Source organism: Emericellopsis cladophorae, assembly GCF_022114955.1.
Source record: "Emericellopsis cladophorae strain MUM 19.33 chromosome Unknown NODE_12_length_473309_cov_116_543296, whole genome shotgun sequence".
Taxonomy (NCBI): domain Eukaryota; kingdom Fungi; phylum Ascomycota; class Sordariomycetes; order Hypocreales; family Bionectriaceae; genus Emericellopsis; species Emericellopsis cladophorae.
This window is the reverse complement of record NW_026250937.1, coordinates 441,118-466,785: the sequence shown is the minus strand read 5'-3', so window position 1 is coordinate 466,785 and position 25,668 is coordinate 441,118. Positions and strand designations below refer to the sequence as shown.

The 25,668-nt window shown below is 56.2% G+C and overlaps 11 protein-coding genes across 11 annotated transcripts; 6 read left to right on the top strand and 5 right to left on the bottom strand.

Moving 5' to 3' along the window:
* Nucleotides 1-264: 264 nt before the first annotated feature.
* J7T54_003679 (uncharacterized protein) lies at nucleotides 265-3,369 on the bottom strand (the record flags this gene model as incomplete). The annotated part of the gene is made up of 1 exon (XM_051505187.1): nucleotides 265-3,369. The coding sequence occupies one exon, from the start codon at nucleotides 3,367-3,369 to the stop codon at nucleotides 265-267; it is 3,105 nt and encodes a 1,034-aa protein (XP_051363522.1).
* Nucleotides 3,370-5,356: 1,987 nt separating this feature from the next.
* On the bottom strand, nucleotides 5,357-6,074 carry J7T54_003678 (Mitochondrial peroxiredoxin-like protein; the record flags this gene model as incomplete). Its single annotated transcript, XM_051505186.1, has 2 exons — nucleotides 5,357-5,681; nucleotides 5,734-6,074. The coding sequence occupies 2 exons, from the start codon at nucleotides 6,072-6,074 to the stop codon at nucleotides 5,357-5,359; spliced, it is 666 nt and encodes a 221-aa protein (XP_051363521.1).
* Nucleotides 6,075-7,513: 1,439 nt separating this feature from the next.
* Nucleotides 7,514-9,821, top strand: J7T54_003677 (uncharacterized protein; the record flags this gene model as incomplete). Its single annotated transcript, XM_051505185.1, has 5 exons — nucleotides 7,514-7,728; nucleotides 7,905-8,642; nucleotides 8,769-8,876; nucleotides 9,162-9,275; nucleotides 9,338-9,821. 5 exons carry the CDS (start codon nucleotides 7,514-7,516, stop codon nucleotides 9,819-9,821), a joined length of 1,659 nt encoding a protein of 552 aa, XP_051363520.1.
* A 344-nt stretch (nucleotides 9,822-10,165) lies between these two features.
* Nucleotides 10,166-10,516, top strand: J7T54_003676 (uncharacterized protein; the record flags this gene model as incomplete). Its single annotated transcript, XM_051505184.1, has 1 exon — nucleotides 10,166-10,516. One exon carries the CDS (start codon nucleotides 10,166-10,168, stop codon nucleotides 10,514-10,516), a length of 351 nt encoding a protein of 116 aa, XP_051363519.1.
* A 649-nt stretch (nucleotides 10,517-11,165) lies between these two features.
* J7T54_003675 (uncharacterized protein) lies at nucleotides 11,166-12,769 on the top strand (the record flags this gene model as incomplete). The annotated part of the gene is made up of 2 exons (XM_051505183.1): nucleotides 11,166-11,341; nucleotides 11,392-12,769. 2 exons carry the CDS (start codon nucleotides 11,166-11,168, stop codon nucleotides 12,767-12,769), a joined length of 1,554 nt encoding a protein of 517 aa, XP_051363518.1.
* Nucleotides 12,770-12,844: 75 nt separating this feature from the next.
* Nucleotides 12,845-15,103, bottom strand: J7T54_003674 (Lipase-like protein; the record flags this gene model as incomplete). Its single annotated transcript, XM_051505182.1, has 1 exon — nucleotides 12,845-15,103. One exon carries the CDS (start codon nucleotides 15,101-15,103, stop codon nucleotides 12,845-12,847), a length of 2,259 nt encoding a protein of 752 aa, XP_051363517.1.
* A 1,401-nt stretch (nucleotides 15,104-16,504) lies between these two features.
* On the top strand, nucleotides 16,505-17,800 carry J7T54_003673 (putative oxidoreductase-like protein; the record flags this gene model as incomplete). The annotated part of the gene is made up of 1 exon (XM_051505181.1): nucleotides 16,505-17,800. The coding sequence occupies one exon, from the start codon at nucleotides 16,505-16,507 to the stop codon at nucleotides 17,798-17,800; it is 1,296 nt and encodes a 431-aa protein (XP_051363516.1).
* A 718-nt stretch (nucleotides 17,801-18,518) lies between these two features.
* On the top strand, nucleotides 18,519-19,530 carry J7T54_003672 (putative opsin protein; the record flags this gene model as incomplete). Its single annotated transcript, XM_051505179.1, has 3 exons — nucleotides 18,519-18,591; nucleotides 18,655-19,264; nucleotides 19,314-19,530. 3 exons carry the CDS (start codon nucleotides 18,519-18,521, stop codon nucleotides 19,528-19,530), a joined length of 900 nt encoding a protein of 299 aa, XP_051363515.1.
* A 1,262-nt stretch (nucleotides 19,531-20,792) lies between these two features.
* Nucleotides 20,793-21,980, top strand: J7T54_003671 (uncharacterized protein; the record flags this gene model as incomplete). The annotated part of the gene is made up of 1 exon (XM_051505178.1): nucleotides 20,793-21,980. The coding sequence occupies one exon, from the start codon at nucleotides 20,793-20,795 to the stop codon at nucleotides 21,978-21,980; it is 1,188 nt and encodes a 395-aa protein (XP_051363514.1).
* An 85-nt stretch (nucleotides 21,981-22,065) lies between these two features.
* Nucleotides 22,066-23,267, bottom strand: J7T54_003670 (uncharacterized protein; the record flags this gene model as incomplete). Its single annotated transcript, XM_051505177.1, has 2 exons — nucleotides 22,066-22,625; nucleotides 22,670-23,267. The coding sequence occupies 2 exons, from the start codon at nucleotides 23,265-23,267 to the stop codon at nucleotides 22,066-22,068; spliced, it is 1,158 nt and encodes a 385-aa protein (XP_051363513.1).
* A 582-nt stretch (nucleotides 23,268-23,849) lies between these two features.
* Nucleotides 23,850-24,881, bottom strand: J7T54_003669 (uncharacterized protein; the record flags this gene model as incomplete). The annotated part of the gene is made up of 1 exon (XM_051505176.1): nucleotides 23,850-24,881. One exon carries the CDS (start codon nucleotides 24,879-24,881, stop codon nucleotides 23,850-23,852), a length of 1,032 nt encoding a protein of 343 aa, XP_051363512.1.
* Between the last annotated feature and the right edge of the window lie 787 nt (nucleotides 24,882-25,668).

Here is a 25,668-nt window from a genome sequence, read left to right as displayed (position 1 = left end):
AGCGTGTAGGTTCGGACTCTTTTTTCCCCAAAAGCAATGGCAATCGTCGTATTTGAATGTGTCCATCTCTCATGGCGTGAAGGTCCAACTGGAAGAGAGAAAGAAGTTATATACCAAGACCCAGAAGACCGCTTACCATAGGACACGTTCACCCATCTATTTCAACATACACGCTTTTGTCGACCTCAGCTGCATTCAATCATGAATCCCTTCCAAAATTCAGAAGACGAACACATAGCCTTTCCTCCCGTCTTCTTTTCATAGTCAAGGCCCGATTCCTAGCCCAAGCCCCCTCTGCCCTGGTAGGGCCGAAGCCATCGTAGCGCCGGGCGGTGCTGAACCAGTCCCAGTGCCCGTCCGCTCTCTCATCCTCCTGCCCTCCATCAAACCCCGCAGTCCACGCTTCTGCAAGCCGATGACACTGCTCAGCTCTCCCTCCCACACTGGGGGAGGGTTCGACCGCTCGTTGAGCTCGCCGGCACTCCACTCTGAGCCCGAAGCTGACGTCGCGCTGCTCATCTCATCACTGGCCGGTCGGACATCGGTGTTGATCGACAGGGCGGCCAGGTCGGAGCCGTTGGTGGTAGGGTTCAGGCTGAAGTCCGATGTAGACATGGCATCGTTCGTGGGGTCGAGGTGGTCGACGAAGAAGTTGGGGTTGAGCGACCCGTCGATGCCGCGACCGCCTCCTGCTGCCATGGCCGTGGCATTGAACACAGCAGCCGCATTGCGCGAATCGAGGAGCGAGTGCAGACGCTCGACAACGGCTTCTAGAAGGCCGTCGATGCGGTACGGCCGGGCAAGCTGAAGGAGCGAGCACAGAATCTGAGGTGTGCATAATGGTGACGACTGCGCGGGCAACGAGGATGTGTAGAGGAAGTGAAGGAGGGCTTGGATGGTGAGGTAGGAGTGCGGCATGTAGAGGCATCGAGGCCGGGAGTTTGGCGCCAAAGAACGCGGAGTGGGGGCACTGTTGATGGCCCCTGGGCTGAGATCATCTTGCGATGCAGCAGCTGTGGTAGCTCCGGAAATACCGGTGCCAGCTGTAGACACAGACGCCCCCGACGACTGGATAGTTGAGCCAACGGACTCGCCAGGCAACCGCGTGCTTGGGGTGATGGTGATGGCCGATGCCCGGAGAGGGTTGCTCGACAGTCCCGAGCGCAGCGTGATAGAATCGCTGCCGTCTTGCGTTGCGGTCCCCTCGCGCAACAGTTGCACAAAGTAAGGCCCCCATCGACGGGCGACGACCCTGGAGTTGATGGGGATACGCTCGCCTCCAAAGCAAAGGATGTCCATGTCTGATATCTCGCGCAGTCCCAGAGCCTTCTCCCCCAGTTCCTCACTTGCCCGCGAGTGTGCCCTGCCTCCGGCCGTGTAGCCGGCTTTGCGTGTGAGGCTCAGACCTGGTCCGGAATAGGGGCTGCTTGCGGAGATGAACCCAGACATGGGAGCTGACTTTCTCGGGTTATCGTAGAATCCAAACGCTTCCAGCTCCACCATACAGACATTCGAGAAGTTGATGCGCCGATGGTTGTAATCGTCCACTAGACTTCTCTTCCGGTTCCCTAGGATAACAAAAGTATTTCTCCTGTTCCACAAGACGCCACGGTTCCAGCTGCCTTGGCTGAACACGCTGCCGCCCGCGTCAATCCGGCTCCACGTCAACGTCCGCAGATCCAGTGCCCATAGTGCGTACTCCTGTTTTGAGGAGGTCAAATATGTCCCGCTGACGACAAAGTACGTGTCAATGATGCCTCCATTCGGGAACCGGAGCCCGGGAGGGGAATACGTGCCCGACATGGGCCTCTCATGCAGGGCCCCGTCGGCCGTTCTGATCTGCAGTTCCAACTTGACGTCCAGGAAGTTGTAGTTGGAATAGATCAGCATGGACGAGCTGGCGTCCCGAGCCTCTTGGCTGGCCGCCTCCCGCTGTGTTCCGTTCTGGTATGCCTTGCCGATTTTGGCAGTGACAGCGGCTGGTAGAGGCGTGGCGACACTCCTATAGGCGCCGCAGCTCTTTCCAAGAGGCTGTGTTGATGTCCATTTCAGACTCCGGAGATTGAAGACGCTGATCTGTTCAATGTAATGGTTTGACCCGTCTTGGCCACCCACCACAATCATCTCTGCGCCGCCTGAACCATCAATGTTTACGCCAATGCGGCCCTCATTGGGATTGTTGGAAGAAGGGTTGTTCTGCAGTGCCGAAAAGGGGGCGCGATGGGAAGAGAAGGTGGCGGACGACGGCAGGATGCAAGCGCAATGGGCGTAGCGGCCTTGAGGAGGATCCTGCGTTGGTATAAAGGTCCATTTTCGCGTATTCACGTCGTACACGTAAATGTCCGACATGACTGTGACTTCGGCTTGCTGCGAAGCATCGGTGAGCGGCGGCTGATTTGGCACGGGTGACATGCCACCATAGCACACCATCTTGGTATCACCCAAAGCGCACATGGAGTGGAAATATCGAGGAGGTGGCACATCACCCGATGTCTCGAGCTTCGTCCAGTGCCGGCGGATGAGGTCGAGCTCGTACAAGTCCGAGGTCAAGGGAGCAGGCCGACTCCTGGACAGGATTCTACCACCAAACACGTACAGCTTATCCCCCAGGACCGTTGTCGTAGCACCCACCAAGGGCCGAGGCTCGCGACCGGTGGTCCGATGCACATTGCACATCAGCCCAGAAAGGTGCGCTGACCCAGAATTGTTGGAGCCGCTCGAAGGCTGCTGTGACCTTTGGGCGCCCTGTGGTGAGGGGCCAGGCGTGCCCGCATTGCTCCTCGAGGCACCGGCCTGCTGTTGCGTCTCCTCCTCTCCAGAACCTCCATCTGTCCGTGAACTGCTGAAGCTCGCCAGACTGCTCACACTGCTGCTCATGTCCAGCTGCTGCTGGTGAGACGGCTGGTGGTCCCCCATGGCGCGATTGAATGGTCGGTAATCGAGCCTCGATTCGGGGAGGCGTTCGATGTGGCTTGGGAGTTCGTTTGCAACGGGACTGGATGCACGGGGTGGCTCGGGAAGCGGTTTCTGTCGCTGTTGGTTCAAATGTCTCGCATGCTGTAGCTGCGAATGTTGCGGAGATGTGTCGCGGGGATCGCCGTCAGCAGGCGAATCCGATCTACCGCCGTCGTTGCTGCTCTTGAGATTGAGGCGCGACGTTTTGCGACCAAGTTTCCCCGTGGGGAACTTCTTGAAACTGCGATAGACGCCCGAGAAGATGTCAGGGGTGTATCGTCCGGAGGAGAGAGGAGGCAGGTCGTCGCTGTCCTGTTCGTGCTCCGAGTCGGAGAAGTGGGAGAGGTCGGTCGTCGGCTGTGCCGCATACGCAGAGTGCTGCTGCTGCTGCTGCTGGTTGGTTAGCTGCGACATGTTTGGTCCGCCGCGTACGCAAATAGCAATGCGAAACTGAGAAAGAAGAGAGGGAGAGCTAGAAGGGGCAGGAAGCAGAGCATGGGCTCATGCATGTCACCATTCTTATTTCTCCTCCTGACAAGCAAGTGGGCAGCGAGACAAGAGGCGAACGGCGACTTGGCCAGCAGAATGCAGCGGTGACAGGCAGGCAGGCAGGCGGCGGTAGAGTCAGTACGGTAAGGTACAGTACGATCTGTAGCTCATACGCAGCCCACGGAGGTTTTGATAGCTGGACCTCAGGCACGCAAAGTGTCTGTACTGACAGGCTCAGTTCGATTCCCGGGACTGGACTTTGAATTCCAGGTTCCCAGAATCCCAGCATACGTCCCAGAGGGAGGGTCCGGGGCCCGCTACTTGACCGCTGGGCCTGCCAGGCTGTCAAGTGTCACTTTTCACCAGGGCCAAAGCTGGGGCCCGGGGACCACAGGCCGGTGCAGGGCCGCCAGGCCAGTCCTTGCTTCTTAGAAGAAGTCTGTAAGATCTCCGCCGTATTGTTTCCGCTCTTATCTCGTGCGCTGGCACGTCCCAAAGCCCAAAAATGTGCAGTGAATATAAGACCGTCTGTACGTACCGTCTCGATTGCGGGCTGATGTAGGCTCGGTGTACCCGGAGTCGCGGACAGCCGGATCAGTCTGCGGGCAGACTGTTCTCGGGGTATCGAGCACAATGGAGCCCTGTTCTTTCGCAGGCGCTGATCGCAAATGCGTGGTGATCCCCTGGATTGTTCGGTAGATGGTCGCTGACTGGGGAACGGTGGCTTGACGATCAAAGCCACCCCTGGGCCTTGGCTGGCAAGAATGAGGGTCGTATTTCGGACGTTATGGTCGCTCACCGTTTACGGCTCGTTCTGCGTCGGGATAATTGCTGCTGAGAGTACCACATGAGGTTTGAGCGCCGAATGATTGCGGTGGTCCAAATCAGGGCCAGCTCCTCAGCGCGGTGAAGGGTGGGTCAGTCCGTCCAGGAGACTCCCAGTGGAATGGGTACCTCGGGGATCGATGGAGCACTGTTAGTGAGGTGCCACGTTTCAGCAGCAAAACTGCCCACAGAAAAGGCTTGGTGGTAACAAGCCACGAAAAGGACAGAAATAGGCTAGCGGGGGTTGGTGGACGTTTTCTTACTTGCGATCGTGTGAGAACATGCCTGTTCGTTTGAGCAGTAAACAATGCAATGAAACAGATACCCTGCGATGAAAGTGCAGACCCCAGTAGGCCGCCGAGGCTTTTAATTGCGATTATCGTCCGACGTGGAAGGCGTGACGAAAAACGTGGAGGTGAGCCTCCCATAGGTGCCAAGCTTGTCAATATCTGCCCAGGGGTATGGGATATCTCCCGCCCGCTGACAATTATTAAAATGTTGGTTCTTTGGGCCTCAGACGTGCTGCGTGCCACCAGAACCAGGCTAAGCCTGGTGGTACAGACAAAATACGTGGTGCAGCACGAATTCGTTCTTGTGAGATCGTGTCTGGTTTCCGCGTAGATACGCGTGAGCCCCTTTCTACTCGAAACATGCCGGAGATGACAACGTGGAGATGACGCAGTAATCTAGTCCTATTTAGTCCTACATCACCCGTGCGGATAGAAACGAGGTCATGTATTGACAGTGGATTCTGACATTCTGGAATCTTTCGAACTTGGTACTTAAGTACGGACCAGGCCTTAACCTCGTCTTCTTAGACCCGCCACGTGGAATGCTTGGGAAGCGGTGAACGGCCAGCAGCAAGCTCCTTGATATCCGTGCTCCTGATTACGACCGCAAGTAATCACCGCCGGTGCTCATCAAATCTGGCGTGAGGCATGCAGACCAGCTTCACGTCATGAGTTTGTCAATGGTGCTCATTATTATCGTAACGACATAGAAGATGTTATATGGTAGGCCACGCCTCAGGTATCATTCCTCCGCCAACTCCATCTTCGACTGTTTGCTTTTTTATCCTTTTTCGTTCTTACGCCTTGGGAAGGGGGGTAAAACGCAGGTAGGGCTTCACAATGCGGAAGTTGGGGAACAGCTCCTTGGCCTCCTCGTTCTTGACAGACGGCGCGACGATCACGTCATCACCAGGAACCCAGTTGATAGGGGTGGTGATCTTGTACTTGTCACCGGTCTGGAGAGAGTCGATGATGCGGAGGACCTCGGCGGCGTTACGGCCGGTGGAGGCGGGGTAGGAGAGGATGGTTCGGATCTTCTTGTTGGGGTCAATGAAGAAGACGGAGCGGATGGTGAAGGCAATGCCCTTCTCGTCGACGTTGGTGGCGTCCTGGTGGTCGATCCTGGTCTCGCGTTAGCAGTGACACCCGTGTCATATCCAGCATGACTACTCACATGTCGTAGGCCAGGGCGACCTTGCGCTCCTTGTCGCCAATGATGGGGAAGGTGACCTTGCCACCGGTCACCTCATCAATGTCCTTGATCCAGCCCTCATGCGACTCGATGGTGTTGGCAGAGAGACCGATCAGCTTGACGCCGCGCTTCTCGAACTCAGGCTGGAGCTTGGCGAAGGCGCCCAGCTCAGTGGTGCACACGGGGGTGTAGTCCTCGGGGTGCGAGAAGAGGATGACCCAGTTGTTGCCAATGAACTCGTGGAAATCAATGTCGCCGGCTGTGGTCTTGGCCTGGAAGTTGGGCGCGACGCTGCCGAGGCGGAGAGGGGCGGGCTGAGACATGTTGATGGATATGATGATGACTTTCTTGGGGATGGCAGAAAGGCGGGTGGAGGAAAGACAGGACACTGGAGAAGGAGGTTGTGTGTGCGAGCTCTTTATAGTCCCCTTCCAAACGGGACGACAGTGAGCGCAGCCAGATCGATCACATCATCTCGCCATGGAACGCGTGTTGGAGCGGGCGACTGGACCCCGCGATTCGAGCTTCTTCCATTTTGCCCCTCACCAGCTTCCGGCGGTTGCCATCAACTCTCAAGAAAGGGTCCAGCTGGCGCGATTGCGTGCTGCCCCGCGGCACCTATTGGCCTGCGCTTGGTGCGGGCCGAGTAGTGAAACAATCATTTGATGTCTTGACGCAATATTGGCTCATCCGATAGCCGGCGTCCTTTCTGTCTTCGAGAATTGAGTTCCTGGTCTAACACAGGTGGACGATTTACTTAAGGTTGGCGTCAAGCTAGGGTGGAGCGCACCCTGGACGCCCCGATGGGCCGGCTTTCGGCCTGTCGTGCTTGTATCAAAAGCTTCCGACCCGGCCTGCGCCCAGACACAGCAGACACCAGAAGATATGGCTTACCAAGAAGGCGCTTTGGCGAAGCCTGCCATGTCCGAAGCCTTGCGTTGATCGGGTGCTTTCCGTGAGCTACCCTGAACTCACAAGTCCTCACTTTCAAGAAAGGTGGCTCTATTGAATCTCTGTCATTGACATGTAACAGTTTGAGTAATCAAATCTGGAAGTGGATTTAAGTCTGCATGGATATATGAAAACCTCTTTCCCTTTCATGCTTGAATGCTACTATCAGTGAAGCGATCCCTATATAGTAAAGTGACTCAAGGTTCTTCGAGACATCGAAGCTTTGTTATGGGCGACCACCCATCGTAACGCATGTCTCGTTGACGTCTATCAATACACTAGTAGAGATAAAAGAACAGATAGACCGGATGCTCGCAAACACTACTGAATTTAAGAAAAAAAAACGACCACACCAGGAGTCGAACCTGGAATCTCTAGAGATGACAATCGGAGCCGAAATCTAGCGCCTTAACCATTAGGCCATGCGGCCAATTTGATAGAACTCTGGCCGCTATTAAAAAATGTATACCATACAAATCCATCTAAGATATTGACGTGCTATTAACCCCGTTTCACGGCGAGGTGAGAAAGGTAAGACATTCAAAAGCACTACCAGCATTACAAGTGCTTATACCCTATCTGCGGATCGTCTATGCCTCAGTACTCTACATGCGACAGCAGCTCAAACAATATGGCCATGTGATTGCGAGGACTCCATCGCTCAGGTGCTCCGTTGAGGCCTTGTTTCGCGCTACCAGAATGTCCTCATAATTGATTATCGAAGCGCGCGACGCGGCATTGGCGTCTCCAGCGTGCCATACCGCACGGCCAACACGTCTCAAGCCTCAGTCACACCATGCCTGAGTGAACAATGTCTCGCCAGGACTCGAGCCCCGATGTCAAGCCTGTGTCGTCTGTAGCCTCCGCCTCACGAAAGCGGACGCTGCCGGCATGGCTGGATCACTTCAACATTCATGATTTGAAGATACTGTTTCGCTGCTGGGTGGCCGCTTGGGTAGCGATTCTTCTGATCTTCATCCAACCGGCCCTGACCAACATTGGGCAAGCGACCTGCGACCTTTTTCAGTGCGCTTGTGTTGTTGGTCATCCCGCCGGCGACCATACTCTTTGTGCACGTTCTCCAAGCATTCTCGCTGCTGTTGGGGATGTGTGCTGCCTGGGCATGGGGTCTTCTCGCCATGAAGTGTGGCCTCTCTGTGCGGTCAGAGTCTGAAAGACAGGCTCTGCTGGCGAGTTTGCAGACAAAAGCTGCGGAAGCCGCTCGGAGGGCGGGCCAGGATCCGGCGTGGGAAGCGCAAATACTTGTCCACGACGGGCACTTTTTTGAACGCAAAGGTCACTGCCATCTTCTTTGTGATGGGGCTCATCTTCATCTATGTCCTGGCACGCCTGCGATGCGCCAACCCAAAGCTCTTCTTCTTCCAAATGTTCGGGACCGTTGCTATGGATCTCTTCATTCTGTTTGGCCTGGGCCTACCATCATACCAAGCTGACTTGGCGGTCACTCTGGTGAAACCTGGCGCGATCGGTACCGCGTTGGGCACCACTTGCTGCCTGCTATTCTTTCCACAATCAACTTCGTACGCGGTACTCGACTCTCTCGGAAAACTCGTCAGTCTCATGCAGAAACCTATCGAGCTGACGAGGAGAGGTCTTCGAGACGAAGAGCTGCCCATGGAGGAACTCAGAACTACACGTCTAAACATGGTCTCGTTGTACAAATCCATCGGGCCGCTTGTCGCTTTCCTTCCTCTTGACATGTCCCGGGAACGATGGAACACCGACGATGTGAGAGCTTTGTATGGCCACATCAGAGAGGCGATGGTAGCGGGACTCTCGCTGCTTGATCTCCATATCACTTGGGCTCACGCAGCGGAGAAAAAGGCCGAGTTCGAGAAGTACCGACAGGATCACAGCCAAGAGAAGCACGAGCATCACGAAGCGGGACACAGACAGTTGTCCGACACCGCTGAACTCATGTATGCACTCAGGGACCCGGAAGTGGACGGAAGGCATCATCGGGCGTTTGAGTTACTGCGAGATCCAACAAGCGAAGTATTTTCAGTCACATCGCAATCCATCGCCTTGACAGTGCGATGTCTCAGGACCGTAAACTCCTGTCGATGGCTCAGAGTGCCTTCGCAGCAGACATTCACCGAGTTGCAAAGCGAGCTGGGCGACTTGATTGCTACAATACAGCATTTAACGGACAGGTGCGTGGTGGAGGTTACAGAAGGCATAATAGAGGCGCACAGTGACTTGTTCAACAAAAGTGGCGAGCTCAAAAAGCAGGATGACATGCACATGCCGAACCTAAGGGGGATCGTGCTGGGTATGATCCTAGAGGAGCGCATTCTCAACACAGCGAGACGAACCCAACAGTTGCTCGAATTCATCCTGCGCCTAATGGAGCTGCGAACCAAGCATCGACTATGATGGCCCTCGAAGCTTCAATATGCGTTTTCCTGGCTTTTTTTCGGGAAGCACTCGGCCCCTAGCCTGCACTCATCTGACGCGGTTGATGAGTCCCAGACGTCGAAGCGTGTTGATCCCGACTCGGACGATGGAGCTGTCGGGGACCACGCTCAGGAGGCGTCAGGCACTTACGACTGGTAAGGGGATACAAGGGTACCAGTGCCCGGAGAAGTCCCGTCACGCGAGTCATCATTCAAAGCCGGGACTGGCTCTTTGGCGTGCCGGGCATGTTCGCTCTACGGATGGTCGTGGTGACCTTGGTCACGGCGATTGTTTCTGTCATCCCGCATTCGTCTGGGTTTTTCTACCGCGAAAAGGGCATCTGGGTGGTCATTACCGCACAATTGTGCATTCTCACCTACATGAGCGACTTCGCCTTCTCCCTCCTTACCAGGGTCGTGGGTACCATCGCAGGGGGCGTACTTGGCATGCTGGTCTGGTACATTGGTTCTGGGGATGGAACAGACAATCCCTATGGACTGGCAGCCACTACAGCCGTCGCCCTGCCCATCGTTCTCTGGCTGCGTATCTTTTTACTCCCTGTCTATGTCAAGGCGACGATTCTCTTCGGTGTCACATTCTGTCTCGTTATCGGATTCAGCTACGACATGACCACTTGCGACTCTATGGCCTTCCTGGAGTTGGGTACCAGGCCTTTTGGAAGCGACTGGCAGGCGTGTTGATTGGCTGTTTAGTAGCCGCCGTGGTCCAGATCTTTCCAAAATCACTGTCTGCTACGCGGTATGTGTGTGATACTCTGTCGAACACTACGGGGACGTTGGCGGACCATTACGCTCTGCTCCTGTCACACTGGGGCCATGCTGATCAGCAAAGTCCCTTGGGCGCAATGGCTGAGGAAATTTCCATCACTGTCGCCGATACTCTACTCTCGCTGAGTGGCTCGATAGCCTACTTGCAGTATGAAATATCTCTTTCGCCGTTCGATCGGGTTGACCTTGGAGATGCCCGGGCAGAGCTAGAGCATGTCAACCAGGCACTGCGGCGACGCCTCAATCTGTCCACTTCAATGCCGAATGAGCTCCAAGAACGATTTAGTCAGATTACCGGGTTCCAGGAGGAGCGAACCATTGGCGATGTCATGGCTGTTCTTAGTTTGGTCGAGCTGGCGCTCAGGACGGGGTCCGCCCTGCCGGAGAGGTTGCCCACGCCGCTCGTCATGCGATTCTATGAGTCGCGGCGCTTGAAGAATGGCGTGTCCATGCTGTATACCACCCTGGTACGGGATGAAGAGTATAGGAGGTACTGCGTGGCACTATCGGCTTACCTAAAGTTCTTGTCTAGCATCGACTCGCTGGTGCTGGTGCTGAAGAGGGCGTCGGGAGAGGTCCACGTCATTCATCCTTGGGAAGGGGCCTAAGCCTTTTGCTCTTGAGAGCTAGACCATGTTCTTTTTACGAGCCATCGCGTCGCTGACCGTCTCTGAAACCCGCACTGCCTTAGACGTGTGTGTGCACGTCTTGGTACAGGTACGGAGTACCTGGGATGCTGATGAGGAAGGTACAAGCCAGCCCGAGGCATGGTACGCCAACGATGAGGCTACATCTTCCCTGACAGCGTTGTTTAATTGGCCCGCTGGCACTTGAATGATTTCATGTCGTTCAATGGTTGATTCTCCCACATTATTGATGTGTTCAGAATGGCTCTTTCCCGCGTAATAATGGTGCAGCTAGAATCATTTCAACACCCCTCTGCCCATTGGCGGTAGGGGGCGATCAGCGACAAAGTTAGAAACAGTTGTAAAGGGGCATCTGGAGATAGATACTGTCTTTTACACCAGAGTCAATCGGTCTTGACATAATGACGGTGTTTTGTCCGAGATTTCTGGATTCAAAGTGTTGCCCATCGTACTTGCCCCACAGTCCACACTGAGGGACCACCGATGCTCACGCTCAGCTTCAGCTTCCTCGCCGAACTCCAGGGACACTTCGCATCGTTCAGTAACACCAAATCCCGCATTTCTGCCATCTGTTCTCATGCGAAACTCAATCTACCGCCCCATTCAGTCAATGCGCGCTGCCTTCTCCGGATCCTCCACTGGCGGACGCGCTGCGCTGCTGAATGGCGCGACGTCGGTCGAGCTGAGAGCTCCCAACGGGCGATCTTGGGCGCAACCTACTGGTCTGTTCATCAACAACGAATTCGTCAATGGCACAGCTCAAGCCATCACTTCCATTGACCCTGCGTAAGTCGCGCCCCGTATGCACCGGACAGCTCCAACTCACGCGAGGCCAGTACGGAGCAAATCATCACAACCGTGCAAGCCGCGAGCCAAAGCGAAGTCAACCTCGCCGTGCAAGCTGCGCACAATGCATTTCATAAAGGCCCTTGGAGGAAAATGTCCGGCAGCGATCGCGGGGTCCTGATCAACAAGCTGGCAAACCTCATCGAGGCCGAGAAGCACATCTTCGCCACCATTGACGCGTGGGATAATGGCAAGACGTACCACGACGCATTGGACGGTGACCTCACCGAGGCCGTTGGCGTCATGCGGTACTACGCCGGATGGGCGGACAAGGTGCATGGCCAGACAATTTCGATACCCAACAAATTCGCATACACCCTCCGCCAGCCCGTCGGCGTGGTCGCGCAGATCATCCCCTGGAACTACCCGCTGGCCATGGCGACGTGGAAGCTCGGCCCGGCGCTGGCGAGCGGCAATACAGTCGTCCTCAAAGCGGCGGAACAGACCCCATTGAGCATCCTGGTGCTAGGCGAGCTCTTTAAGGAGGCGGGCTTCCCTCCTGGCGTGGTCAACTTTATCAACGGCCACGGGAAGGAGGCTGGACCGGCACTTGTGCAGCACCCTCTCGTGGACAAGGTCGCTTTTACGGGGTCCACGGCGACGGCTACGCAGATTATGAGCATGGCAGCGCAGACGCTCAAGAGCATCACCCTCGAAACAGGCGGCAAGTCACCGCTGCTCGTCTTTAGTGATTGTGATTTCGAGCAGGCTGTCAAGTGGTCGCACATGGGGATCATGTCCAACCAGGGCCAGATTTGCACAGCCACGTCCCGCATCCTTGTCCAGAGGGATGTATACGAGAGATTCGTGCAACGCTTTGTCGAAGAGGTGGAAAAGACCAGCAAAGTTGGCCTTCAGTGGGACGAGTCCACGTATCAGGGTCCCCAGGTCACCAAGCAGCAATTTGACCGGGTTCTGGAGTACATTGAGCATGGCAAGAAGGAGGCCAAGGTCGCAACGGGTGGTGGTGGGAAGGTTGATGTCAACGGGTCAGGGAAGGGATACTTTGTCAAACCCACCGTCTTTGTTGATGTGCCGCCCACAGCGAAGATCTGGCGTGAGGAGATATTCGGACCTGTGGTTGCCATGTGCCCATTCGATGACGAGGCCGAGGCTATCAGGCTGGCCAATGATTCCGCATACGGCCTGGGAGCTGCGGTGTTCACGCAGAACCTGGAGAGAGCGCACCGTGTCGCGGAGCAGGTTGAGAGCGGCATGGTCTGGGTGAACAGCACGCAGGACTGCGACCCTCGCGTCCCATTTGGCGGCGTCAAGCAGAGTGGGATTGGACGCGAACTAGGAGAGGCTGGGTTGGAAGCATACACCCAGATCAAGGCCGTGCATGTGAATATGGGCAACAGGATGTAACATCACGGGCACAATTGTGAGCTCAATGGGGAGTCATATGTACAAATGCTAGCGCTCTATATTCGACGTGCTCATTCAACATTTCATCGTCGAATGCCCATATGGGTCCACGGACGGCCAATGCTCCATATCGGTCTCGTCCGTCGAGGGTTCCCCAATGTCCATGTCACTAGAAGGACCTGGTTCGCTAGTGTCGACATCCTCCGTCGAGGTGAGAAACGCAACATTGGTTTCCGGCCTTGGCGATGTCCCAGTTGATGCCCCAGCGGTTCCTTTGATGGAGTCTTTGGGGGAATCGACCAATGTCGTGAATGTTTTGGTTCGCTCCGCTGTGCCTGGCCGCTTGTACTGGTTCACCTGCACGTGGCTCTTACTGGCACGCCTCAGTGTTGGGTGATGCGGGTCGGCGTACGGCTCTCGCGTGCTGTCTTCTTCCGCGTGGGCACCATCTTCCAGCAGGGCGCGACGGTTTGCCGCGGACAGCAGACTTCCGCCCGACTGTCGACGGCTCCGCGTGTTTGCCTTGTTACCGCTGTGACGACGCAGGAGGTTGCCAAAGCTCTGATGCTGCGGTTGCAGATCCTGCCCGTCCTCGGAGAACACGACACGGGCCCGTAGGCGGTGTACAGCCTGATCAAGAGCCATCTCGATCGAGCAGCGGTCCCGGATGCGACTTAGCTTGGGCCACGTCGCACGTTCGCCAGCGTGGCACAGGCGTAGCATGAAATCGGACGTGGGGTTGGTGAGCAGGTTGGGGAGATCCTGCAAGCTCATCTCCGGCAGGATGGTGATGTCTCCTGAGTATCGCTGGCCCAGGATGCCCCAGAACTTGGTGACCAGATTCGGCCAGATGCCTAACTCGGCGAGGAATTGCAACCGATGCAGAGCCTCTTCCTTGGCGAGAGTGGTCAGGGTGTACATCCAGTCCATATCGTCCCGCGCACTGGCTTTGGAGTGCTGGCGGCTCTCTGGAGAGAGATAGTCATTTTTTGACAGAAATGGTACGACATGAGGGTTGACCTGCGAGACGATGAAGTGATTCACGTTGAACATCTCGGCCAACCGCGTCATGGGCAGGTCGTTGTCGACCGAACCGTCAATCCAGCGTTGGGGCGAGGGGTTCCAAGGCGAGTGCTTGCCAGTAGCGGGGTCTTTGACGAGAAGCGGTGATGCGTTGAACATAAGTGGTACCGAGCACGATGCCGCTACTGCTGACCAGATCATCACGTTTGGCGCAGTGATGTAGTTGAGCAGCCGGGGCAGCTCGTAGATGGAGGTGGTGGAGACACAGATGTTGAGAATCCGACGTGTGCGATTGTAGGCTTCTTGGAAGGTGATATCGCCCGTCAACTCCCGCATCACTCGGGTTAGATGCTTGATGTCGGACCAGCTGCCCTCGGTCAAGAGTCGGCGAAGGTGGCCCAGGATGCCATCTCTATTGTCCTGATCTTCAAACACCGCCAGATCGCCGTAGGGGAACTCGCGCATCAAGGCAGGCAGCTCCTCATCAGTGCGAGTGCAGGTAACTGCGCAGACGATGCTGCCGGCACTGGCTCCTGAGATGATTCGGGGCAGTAGTTTGGCCTCAAAGAGTGACTTGAGTACACCAACGTGGGCCATGCCGAAGGTGCCGCCCCCGGACAGCAGCAGCGCGCTGCGTCCAAAGCTTTGCCTCGCGAAGAGCATGCCCTCGAGGAGGCCTCGAAGCTCCAATGACTTGTCGGAGGTGCTCTGTGTGACGATCGTGTCGATTGTCGCCAACGCCGACTCGACGTACCGTTCGATGAGTCTTTTCGTACCCACGTACGAATGCCGATAGAGGTCCACATCGTCCATACCGCCGAGATCACGACACAGCGCTGTCCGTACAAGATGCATCATCCGGTGAATGTCGCTGCCAGTGCGAGCGTCCTCCAGCTGTGTTAAACGGTCGGCGATCAGACCTGGGTTGTAGCTCTCGCTGGGTGTCGCATCGGCCAGCTTCCACAGATCGTTGCCTTCCAACTCGTCCAGCTCCCTGGCGGCCGCGTTCCAGTGCTCCAGGGTGTCGGCATTCTTCATGCGCTCACACAGAATTTGGCGCCTTTGCTCGCGCATGCGTCGTTCCTCCCGCTCTTTCGGAGACAAGCCATCTTTCCACGACAGCAGCAGGTTGTTGACGCCCTCGACGGTTCGAAGAATGGCTCCCTGATAACCATCGCGGAGGATCGGTGTGGATTTGGAGGACCGCAACGATTTCGGCTGCGTACCACCACTTCGAGGCGTGGACGAGTGCAGCAGCGTCTTGAAGTGTACGGCAGGCGACGAGGACGCCGGGACGAGCAAGTCAGCCATGGTGACTGCTTCCCGGCCGTCGAATGGAGGAATGAATAGCTACTCCGGTTCTGGTTGTTTGTGTCTGGATGATGTGGCGTTTACGCCAGTGCCATGGTTCTTTGCGTAGAGACCTGTCGGTGTGCATGCGCGTGGGGTCGCCAGAATCCGTGCGCTGAGCCGAGGCACGGTGTGGCAGAGATCGAATTAACTTTGGTAGTTATTAGGTTCAAGGTAGAAGGTCAAGAGTGAAGAGATAAATAAGAGAGCATAGTTAAGCCAGGCAAAGTGAGCTGATCAGAAGATGCCAGGCTTTCATGGCATGGAGAAACCGACCTGGTCGGCATGGGATCTCGGCCGTGCAGGCAAGTGGTGGTTGCGTGGGGTCAACTGACACGCGTGATCCACCGTTTCCGCTCACGAGTCTGGGGGTGAATCGCGATGCTGAGCTCTGGGAGCGGCTGACCAGGCCAGTGTCGAGTAAAAGATGTCTCAGAAGAATCAATATGTGACCAGTCGACTCGCTGCGCGGCGATAGGCAGCTGTATTTTAGTGGCAAGGTGCCTTGTAATGAGTGCGACATTATGACTGATGGAAGATGAAGATGTTCATTCCAAAATCGTGCGCGTCGTCGCACGAGTCAGCGCCATGACGTTGCTAGCGGGGCTTTGTATCCAGAGGCAAAAAATCAGGGTTAATAAGCACCTACTGTTGCTCCATACTTTTATCTATAAAGGCATTGTGGCAGAGTGGTCTAATGCGCAAGACTAGAAATCTTGTTCCTTCGGGAGCGTCTGTTCGAATCAGGCCAATGTCGATTATTCTTTTTCTTTTATGAATTCGCTTAAACTTTTTGCTTTTTCTTCCGGTTCTCGCCAGTCTACCGGTGTGCACTGCTACGGGGTTTACAAACCTTTCGATATGAAAGCTTCTTGAGCAGAGGAGTCTAGGCTTTATTTGGGCGATGCGATTACGGAGTACATCTGGGTAGCTTAAACCTCCACAGCCAAGGATGACGCTAGTAGCTACCGTAGGTACTGTTACGGCTTCATCTTCGTGTCAGACTGAAGCTATCGCAATCACCGTCTGTTCAGTATGATTGGAGGGAAAATAATCCCGAAGAGATAGACTCTGTTGTCGCCGACAACGGGCCAAACGCTCATCCTCGCTTCATTTAGTCCGTACCCGTGGCCAATTGCTTGGATCGGCCTCCAATATCCACCCCACGCCTGGAGCCCCATCTTCTCCGCAGCCACGCAGGCATGAGGAACGAGCAAAAACTCCAGCTTCTCGGTAACGTGGGAAAGGGCACCGAGCGTGTGGCTTCATATAAATCATGATAAAACGCGCCCTTCGGTTAAACAGCGATTCGCCGCACTTGCTGGAGGAGTACAGCATCGCTATCACCAGACCAGACCGGAGATGGCACCTTCCCCCAAAAAGTATGCCCTCATTGGCACGGGCAGCCGGGCCATCTTCTTCTACACGGCCATTGTCACGACGTACAAAGATACATCGTCTCTCGTTGCGTTCTGCGATACCAACCAGACCCGCCTCGACTATGCCAACTCGAGAATCAAGGCCCTTGGCCACCCAGAGGTGCCAACGTATCTCGCGTCAGACTACGACAAGATGATAGCCGAGACAAGGCCGGACGAGATCATTGTGACCACCGTCGACCGCACACACCACAACTACATTGTCCGCGCCCTGGAGCTGGGGTGCACGGTGCTGAGCGAGAAGCCCATGACCGTCGACGTGGCCAAGTGTAACGAGATCCTCCGCGCCGTCGAGCGTACCGACGGCAAGGTCCGCGTGAGCTTCAACTATCGCTATGCCCCGCACAACACCAAGATCTACCAGGTCCTCCAGTCGGGCGCGATTGGCAAGGTGACGAGCGTGCACTTTGAGTGGATGCTGAACACGAGCCACGGCGCGGACTACTTCCGTCGCTGGCATCGCGACAAGCGCAACAGCGGGGGGCTGCTTGTGCACAAGTCAACGCATCACTTTGACCTGGTGAACTTTTGGCTGCAGAGCCGACCCAAGACGGTGTTTGCGCAGGGCGACCTCAAGTTCTACGGCAAGGAGAACGCGGAGAGCAGAGGGAAGAAGGAGTTTTACTCGCGGGCGCATGGGAGTGCCTGCGCCAAGGACGATCCGTTTGCGCTGCACCTCAAGGACAATGAGCAGCTCAAGGCCCTCTATCTGGATGCGGAGCACGAGGATGGATACTATCGCGACCAAAGTGTCTTTGGCGACGGGATCAACATTGAGGACACGATGAGCGTCCTGGTCAAGTACCGCAATGGCGCGTCCTTGACGTACTCACTCACTGCCTACGCGCCCTGGGAAGGGTTCAGGGTGAGCATCAACGGAACGGGCGGAAGGCTCGAAGTCGAGGTTGTCGAGAACAGCTACGTGTCGGCTGGTGGCGCACAGGCAGCGGAGGGAAGCCTCGAAAGTCGGACCGTCACCCTGCGGAGGCTCTTCGAAAAGCCGGTCGAGGTCGAGATCCAGGACGGTGAGGGCGCGCATGGCGGAGGTGACGAGCTCCTTCTGAGGGACCTGTTTGGTGCCATCACGGGCGACGATGCGAGAGCGCTCCAGGCGAGCCATGTTGATGGTGCAGCGTCCATCTTGACGGGCATTGCGGCCAACAAGTCGATAGCAACGGGCCAAGTGGTGGACGTGGACGATTTGTTGTACATTGCGTAGATATACATATAATACGGAATAGCTGCTAGATGAACACGATGAACAGGAAGTTAAGAAACCCGAACCCTGCAGCCGAAGCTTCCACTCGCCAAGCCAATTGATTCCCCGATCTAGTGTGAGCGCTTGGCACAGCCCTCCGCACCCACCCCCATCGAGACACGATCACAGACCAAACAGCAAGCTTGAGAGCAAGCACACGCCGGAGCTATCGGCCAATCCCGTCTATAGTACTGGGACCGACAATGGAAATCAATCACCCGATGATCGTCGTTGGAAGTCAGTAGTACGTACGTGGGTGGTTGTGACTTGCGTGAATCGTTAGAGGCCAGTCCGAAACTCTACTAAGCTCTCGTCGCCCAGGCCCAGGCCCAGTCAAGTCAAGTCACTCTGACGTTGCCAACTCTTGCTCGCTCGCCTCGAGCGAGCCAATGAAGCGAGCCGATCCCCGCTGGGATGTGCGACCTATTCCAAGATCTGGGCTGTTCTGCGCATGATCAGTAACTGCGGGGAAGACGGCCGCGTTGGGCTGAGAAGGTTTCATGGCCGTCATAATATCATGAATGGATGACGTCCATGAACTCACCCTGGAATGGCCAGCTCCAGCTCCAACCCCATCCCTTAAATGGCCGCCTCTCCCTGCGCAGTGCAGGCTGGGCTTTTGCTCTAACTAACCTCTCCCACGCATCATTACAGCAAGCAGGAAGGAAATACTACCACCATGTTTGAAGATATTCAGGATACCCTCGGCAAGCACGGCGACCATGGCATCAAGCCCATGCCCACGGTCATCCGTACGTCCCATTGATCCCCAGTCTCCTCCAATTCCGTGCATCGGCAGCTGACCATGCTCGCAGCGACGCCGACCGAGTTCCAGAGTGCTGGCCAGGCCGGCTTCAAGGCTCTCTGGGTCGTTTTTGTCATCATGCTCATCGCGTCCATTGTTTTCACCATCCGCTCGTGGAACGTCCCCGTGGCGCGTCGTCTCTACCATGTCATCACGACCATCATCACCCTGACTGCGGCCCTCTCGTACTTTGCCATGGCCAGCGGCCAGGCCACCAGCTACCACTGCATCTCCGTCAAGGACTCCCACAAGCACGTCCCCGACACCCACCACGACGTGTGCCGCGAGGTCTACTGGGCTCGCTACGTCGACTGGAGCATCACCACGCCCCTCCTGCTGCTCGACCTCTGCCTCCTTGCTGGTATCGATGGTGCCCACACCCTCATGGCCATTGTCGCCGATCTCATCATGATTCTTGGAGGTCTGTTCGCTGCATACGGCCGTGAGAACACGGTCCAGAAGTGGGGATGGTATGCCATTGCCTGCATCGCCTACCTCTTCGTCGTCTGGCACGTCGCCGTCCACGGCGCCAACATGGTCCGCGCCAAGGGTGACCGCGTGTCCAAGCTTTTTGGCGGTCTCGCCGTATTGACCTTGATTCTCTGGACCGCCTACCCTATGTAAGTTTTGTCATTCAGTAGCTTAAGAATCGTCGGCTAATCGAAACAGTGTCTGGGGTGTCGCTGATGGCGCGCGTCGCGCTTCTGTCGACACGGAGATCATTGCCTACGCTATCCTGGACGTCCTGGCCAAGCCTGTCTTTGGCACGTGGCTGCTGCTCTCGCACAGGAAGATTCCCGAGACCAACATCGACATTGGCGGCTACTGGTCAAACGGCCTGGGAGCCGAGGGTCGCATCCGCATCGGTGACGAGGAGGGTGCTTAAGCGCCCTGTTCGATGATCAATGTAACGAGCGACAACAGATACTAATCAACCAGGGGAGGACGAGATTGCGGAGGACAACCTCCCCCCAAAATGCTGCCCATAATGCGTGTTGTAAGAGCATCGCAAAGGGTAGTTTCGTACCCGGCGCTGGGAGTCTTGTGACAATATGAACTTAGCATTGTAGCCACAGTTGATGAGATCGAATAGCATTTGACCGGGCTGATTCTGCACAGAAGTTTGCGCGAGCTTGATCATTTTGACCCCTTTCGTACGCACACACAAGGAAAAGAATTGAAGATCCACAGCCACTCCGAAACATCTTCGATCTGTGATATGGCCGATGGAGGAACATCACAGCGATCGCTCCTGGGCCCACAGGAACTTGGCAGGTTAATTATGCACACTTGACGTGTGGCGGAAGATACCGGCACATGGGTTGATTGATAAGGAAGCTCCCATTGTATCGTCTTGGCTAGCTGGCCCTGCCCCTTGAAGCCGAACCCAAACGATGACTCGTCTCAAGAGGCAGTAATACCGATTCACGGCAAGCAGGCTGGAATGTGATCCGTGGTCACCTCACGGCGCGATGATGTCTACAGGTACACTTCATGCGGGATAATGGCTTGGACGGGAGTGTGATTCATGCTGTGGCCCTGTGGGACGTTTTCGTCGGTATTATAGAAACATCAAACGTACCGTGTCAGAAGCGACCTCCGAGTGCTTCACTGGACACTGGGACGCAATTTCAAGACCCTTGTAGAAACTTTGTTTCAACCTTTGCTTCGACAGGTGAATGGCCCAGTCCCGTTCCTGCGTGATACGTGGGACATGGATGCACGAGTCAAGCACATGACATAACGCCCCGAGCCGAGTAGAGGTGTCTTTGTGAGCATTGCCTAATAACTGCACATAAACAAGCAAGCAGAGAAGAGCATCCTTGTCTGAGGCCATCGTTGGGCCCTGAGGCGGATCCTTCTCGTATCCACACTGCCGCGCGCGACACCAACAGCCTAAGGACGTGATACTAGATGGGGAACGGGGGTTGCATCATGACAAGGCCTGTAATACGCGTCCCGCAAGCGGATGTGGTTTGGCCAATGTGGGTGGAATCTCTGGCACGCATTAGTGCTCGAAGACTGTAGTGCCAGGGCTCACTCGGTGTTATAATAACGGGCTGTCCGCCCGCTTAGACGCACCCTCATATCGCACCAGCCCAAGTCTTTCAACACTCCCTGTCTGGACATAGTCTCCCTCTCACGAACATGATCAAGTCGGCCCTTGTTACCGCTGCTCTGGCCACTGGTGCCTGGGCGGCCAGACCCTTCCTCAACGAGCCCGATACTGGCATCCAGCTTGCTCTCCCTGATCTCACGGTCGGTGAGCTCCCGCCGCTCGACGCCATGGTTGGCCTCCCAGACTTTGACTATGCGGCGCGCAACTACCTCCCCATCCGGAACTACACCTACTACCGCAACGGGGCGGGTGGCGAGTGGAGTTACCGCAACAACATGGAAATCTTCCACCAGTTCCGCTTTCGACCTCGATCCATGATCGACATCTCCAACGTCAACCAGACCCTCAAGACAACCATCCTCGGCCACGAGTTTTCCGCCCCCTTCTTCATCTCGCCCGCGGCACGGGCTGGCTACGGCCACCCCGATGCCGAGCTAAACCTCGTCAAGGCGGCCGGTGCCCAGGACATCCTGTACATGCCCGCCCTCTACGCCACCAAGACCATTGAGGAGATTGCCGCGGCCAAGAAGGAGGGCCAAGTCGTCTTCCAGCAACTCTACCTCGACTCCACCGCCGATGACGAGATCACCAAGGCGCTTTTTGACCGCACAGAGGCCGCAGGCGCCGACGCCATCGTCTTCACCATCGACTCGGCCGCCAACGGCAATAGGCAACGTGCCGCCCGGTTCGACGTGGGCAGCGCGTTCGTTTCGTACGAGGCCTACTCGTGGGAGTACTACGACAAGGTTAGGAACATGACTGACCTGCCCATCATCCTCAAGGGCATCGGGTCCGTCGAGGACGCCAAGCTCGCCGTAGAGCACAAGGTGCCCGCCATCATCCTCTCCAACCACGGTGGACGCCAGGTCGATGGCTCCCAGTCGTCGCTGGAGACGGCTCTGGAGATCCACGCCGAGGCGCCCGAAGTCTTTGAGCAGATTGAAGTCTATGCCGATGGTGGTGTTCGCTATGGCGCCGACGTCCTCAAGCTGCTCGCTCTGGGCGTCAAGGCCGTCGGTCTCGGCAGGCCGTTTATGTATGCCAATGTCTTTGGTCAGGAGGGCGTGGAGAAGGCCATTGAGTTGCTCAAGACGGAGATTGCCTACGACGCTGGCAATATTGGTGTCCCGGACGTGAGCAAGATTGGACCCGAGGCTGTGAACTGGAGGACTGGCTTCTGTGGTTTTGGTGGCGGGAAGCCGCAGGGTCCCCGTTGAGGCGCGAGTGAAATTCAATGCATATATTTAGTTCGTCGGTGGAATCGTCCATGTCTGTCGCCCACAAGCAAGCGCCGTGACAGCTCTACAGGGATCTATTCTTGCCTCCCTCCCAGTTGGCCAAGATCGCGTCCAGCTCCTGGTGCCTCTTGAGCGCCACGTCGAAGCTTGGGATGTCGTCGCCCTTAGCATAAGCCTCGTACCCGGCGCCCACGTTCCATGCGGGCATGGGCAACTCCTTCTGCCATCCTTCCCACTCCCACGCCACCTCCTCGACCTTGTTTGTCGCAAAGTCTCGTACCTGGACCGTGACGGGGCCGTCGTAGGCAAACTGGCCAAGCGTTGAGTCTTTCTCCGCTCGTATGAGGATCTCACCCTTGTCACCCGTAAAGAGCCATGTCAGACTGGGTTCGCCTGGAAACGGGTTCCCGCTACGGAAGCGCACGTGAACAGTGGCACCTTGGTTGACAAAATCTGATGGCGATAGTGTCCCGTTCAGCAGAATGAGATCAGGCACGTTTGTCTGCACCGTGTCAAGGACCTTCCTTGTCTGCCGATCGCGCACCTCGACGGTGGGGTGCTGCGTATGCAGACGTGAGCGAACGTCTTGGATGTCTCCAAGGACAAACTCAACCTCGTCGAGCACTAGGATGATTAGCCAGGTTCTGATTTGGTGTGCTGTGACTTACAATGACCCAAGCCAATGTGGAAGAAATTCCCTCCAAGGGACAGATCAGTCAGATAGAGCATCTTGGGGGCAACGTGGCTGCGATAGAACGTCTCGCCCCCATCACTTAGCACCTCGCTGCTCACAAGCTTGCCAACCCTGCCCTGCGACAGCAGCTCTCGCACCTTGTGAACGATAGGAGCGTATCGGGACTGCAGACCAATGATGGTGCGACTGCCACTCTTCTTCGCCTGTTCGACGAGGTCTTCCACCTCGGTCAGGCCATTCGCGAGAGGCCACTCTACAAAGACATTCTGGCCCGCCTTGACACTGGGCAGGATTGTGTCGTAGTGTTTGTCGACCCTCGTGCAGCAGACGATAAGGTCAATGTCCTTGTCCTTGGCGAGATCTTCTGGACTGCCATAGGCCTTGGTGGCAGGGTCGAGATTGTACTTTTTGATGGCATTCCGGGCAGCACTGACGCTCGAGTTGCAAAGGGCGGCTATGCTGTACCGTAAGCGGCCCTGGGGCGAGAGGAGGTATGGAAGGTGGGCGAAGCTGGACCAGGAGTTGGCGGTGCTGCTGCTCAGTCCAATGATGGCCACACGCGTGAGGGCCATGGCGATCTAATTTCTAGTACGTACCTAGTCAATAATCGAATAAGTCTTGATCAATACTGGGTAGTATCAGGTAGGACCATTGGCCTTTTATAGCTGCGTAAGACACATTCATGTCCGTCTCCGACACGGTAGTGCAGCGTCAGCGTCCGCGGCACAGTCGCTACCCTTCCACACACGATCCCAGCGTTGTGAGAGTGAACGTCATCTTGCTTGACTAATTCGGGGCAAAGATCAGAAGTCGAGAACCACCGTTGGTTGGTAATGGGGGTGCGAACTCCTTTTTCCTAATCGGGCAATCAAGTCCATCTCCACCAGTCATGTGAGTTGGCAGCTTGAGAGCAAGTCGGCCAGAATGCTATTGCTTAGAAATGCACCAACTTTGTACAGCGTAAATTGATGCATGGAGAAACGATCATTGCCATGTCATTCACTCATGTTCGCTAGCAAAACGCGCCCAGAATGTCACCAATCATGGCTTGCGATGGAAGAAACATAAAACGCACCCTGATATCATAATAGAACGCCAGACATTCTTTGGAAAAGGGCACAACGTTCGTCACCCTGCGCACACACGTCGCACGATCACTTCCCTTGCTCAGCAGGCAGCTCTGCTATAAAGGACGAGCGACTGTCCAACTGATTTTGCTGTTGTTGTATCTCTGCGGCAACCGACCGGGGTGGGTAATGCTGAGGCGCATAGACGTGAGGGCTGGGACCAGGCGAACCGAGAGGGGGTTGAATCTGCGCGTGGTGAAAGTCGCCAGGCAGCTCCATGGGTTGAGGGGACTTGGCTTGCTTGGGTGGAATCGGGGGAGGCGACATTGGCGTCGCATAGGGAGATTCGTGACGAGGAGGGGGCGAGCCAGGATACCCATAGAAGGACGTCGTGGCGGGTCGCGCATAAGGGACCTGACCTGGCGCAGAGCCGCCATAGCCTTGCTGATAGGACTGCGGCCGGCTGAGACGTCTATCTGCATGCACGGGCGTCGTTGGGCTGCCCTTGGAGCGGTCGTTGGGATTGATGGTCTTGAGCTTCCCGTCCTCGGACATCATGGCCTGCAGCACGCCAGCGTCGACGAGCTCAGCTTTGCGAATGATGCGGTCGACCATCTCCTTGCTGGCGGATTTCAATTGCGATTTGACCATGCCCACGACACTAATGTTGCCCTTGATCTCGATGTCTTCCCGCAGGTACAGCCCGTCCTTGGGCGCGCCCAGCGCCTCGAGGCCCAGCTCTCTCTGTTCTGGCGCCTCCATGCCGGGCTGGTTGCCCGCGATGCGATACCGTATCCGCAGATCAATGCCAAACGGCACGTAGATGTGTGTCTGCAGGCCCCAGGGCATGTCGTGGAAGACGCCCCGAAAGGTCACCTTGGAGCTGCCCAGGCGGCCCACGCCGGGGACGAACTGGACGCGCTCCGTGATCTCGTACCATGTGCTGTAGAATTCGTCGGCGGCGGCATCGCGAGGGGCGGGGATCGCCTTGTGGCTGATGACGAGCGGGTTGAGGGTGATGACCTCCTCGTGCGATTGGAGAATGTCAATGGCGAGTTGGCGAGGAATGAAGCCTGGGATGGGCGTGACCACGGTGTAGGATTCTTTTTTCCGAAGCATGATGCTGACCGGCCGTGTGCTTTATGATACAGGTGGATATGTATAATGGTGTTTGCTTCGTTCGTCTCTGTCTTAATGCATTTCAGTGGCGATCGGTCGTCAAGCTGGTGGTGGTGGTGGTGGTGGTGGTCGTCGTCGTCATCAGCAGTCTTCGTCTTGGTCGCAAGCTAGAAACCTTGTGCTGCCAAGCACGCTGAGAAAGGAAGATGGCGCCCAGCTTGTCTGCGGGGCTGCCCTACAGACACAAGATTACCTGTAGACTAGAGGGGCCAGGCCCCAGCAGCGATAATAGTGCAGCCCGCTAGGCTGTGCACCTTTTAGCGTTTGCTCATCCAAAATCCCGTCACCGCATCACTGGGAGGCGGACAATCGCAATGGACGTGGCGTTGACGTCAGCTGACGATCGCTTCCTCTGGAGACTGGGTGCGTGGTCCGGAGGAGACTTTCACTCCCGCGCGGTTGTTTGAAAATCAGGGTGTACGGATACAACGACCTGCTGCGGGGGGCCCGGGGCATCGAGGGTATCTCGCACGCATCAAGATCTCAGTTCCAGCACTGACCAGACCCGAGGGAGGAGACTGGGCGCAGCCAGTAATGGCTCGACATGAGGGTGGTGGTTGCGTGCTGCGTAGGTATTGAGTGCTGGTCTGCTAGCGACTGGAGTGTGCTGGTAATGGACGTACATCAGTACGTACTTTACGGATACGTACGCGATGCCTCGGATTCCGAGGGGTGTGTGGGCTGATGAGTGACATGGGTGATGCTCGCTTTATGTTGCTCATATACG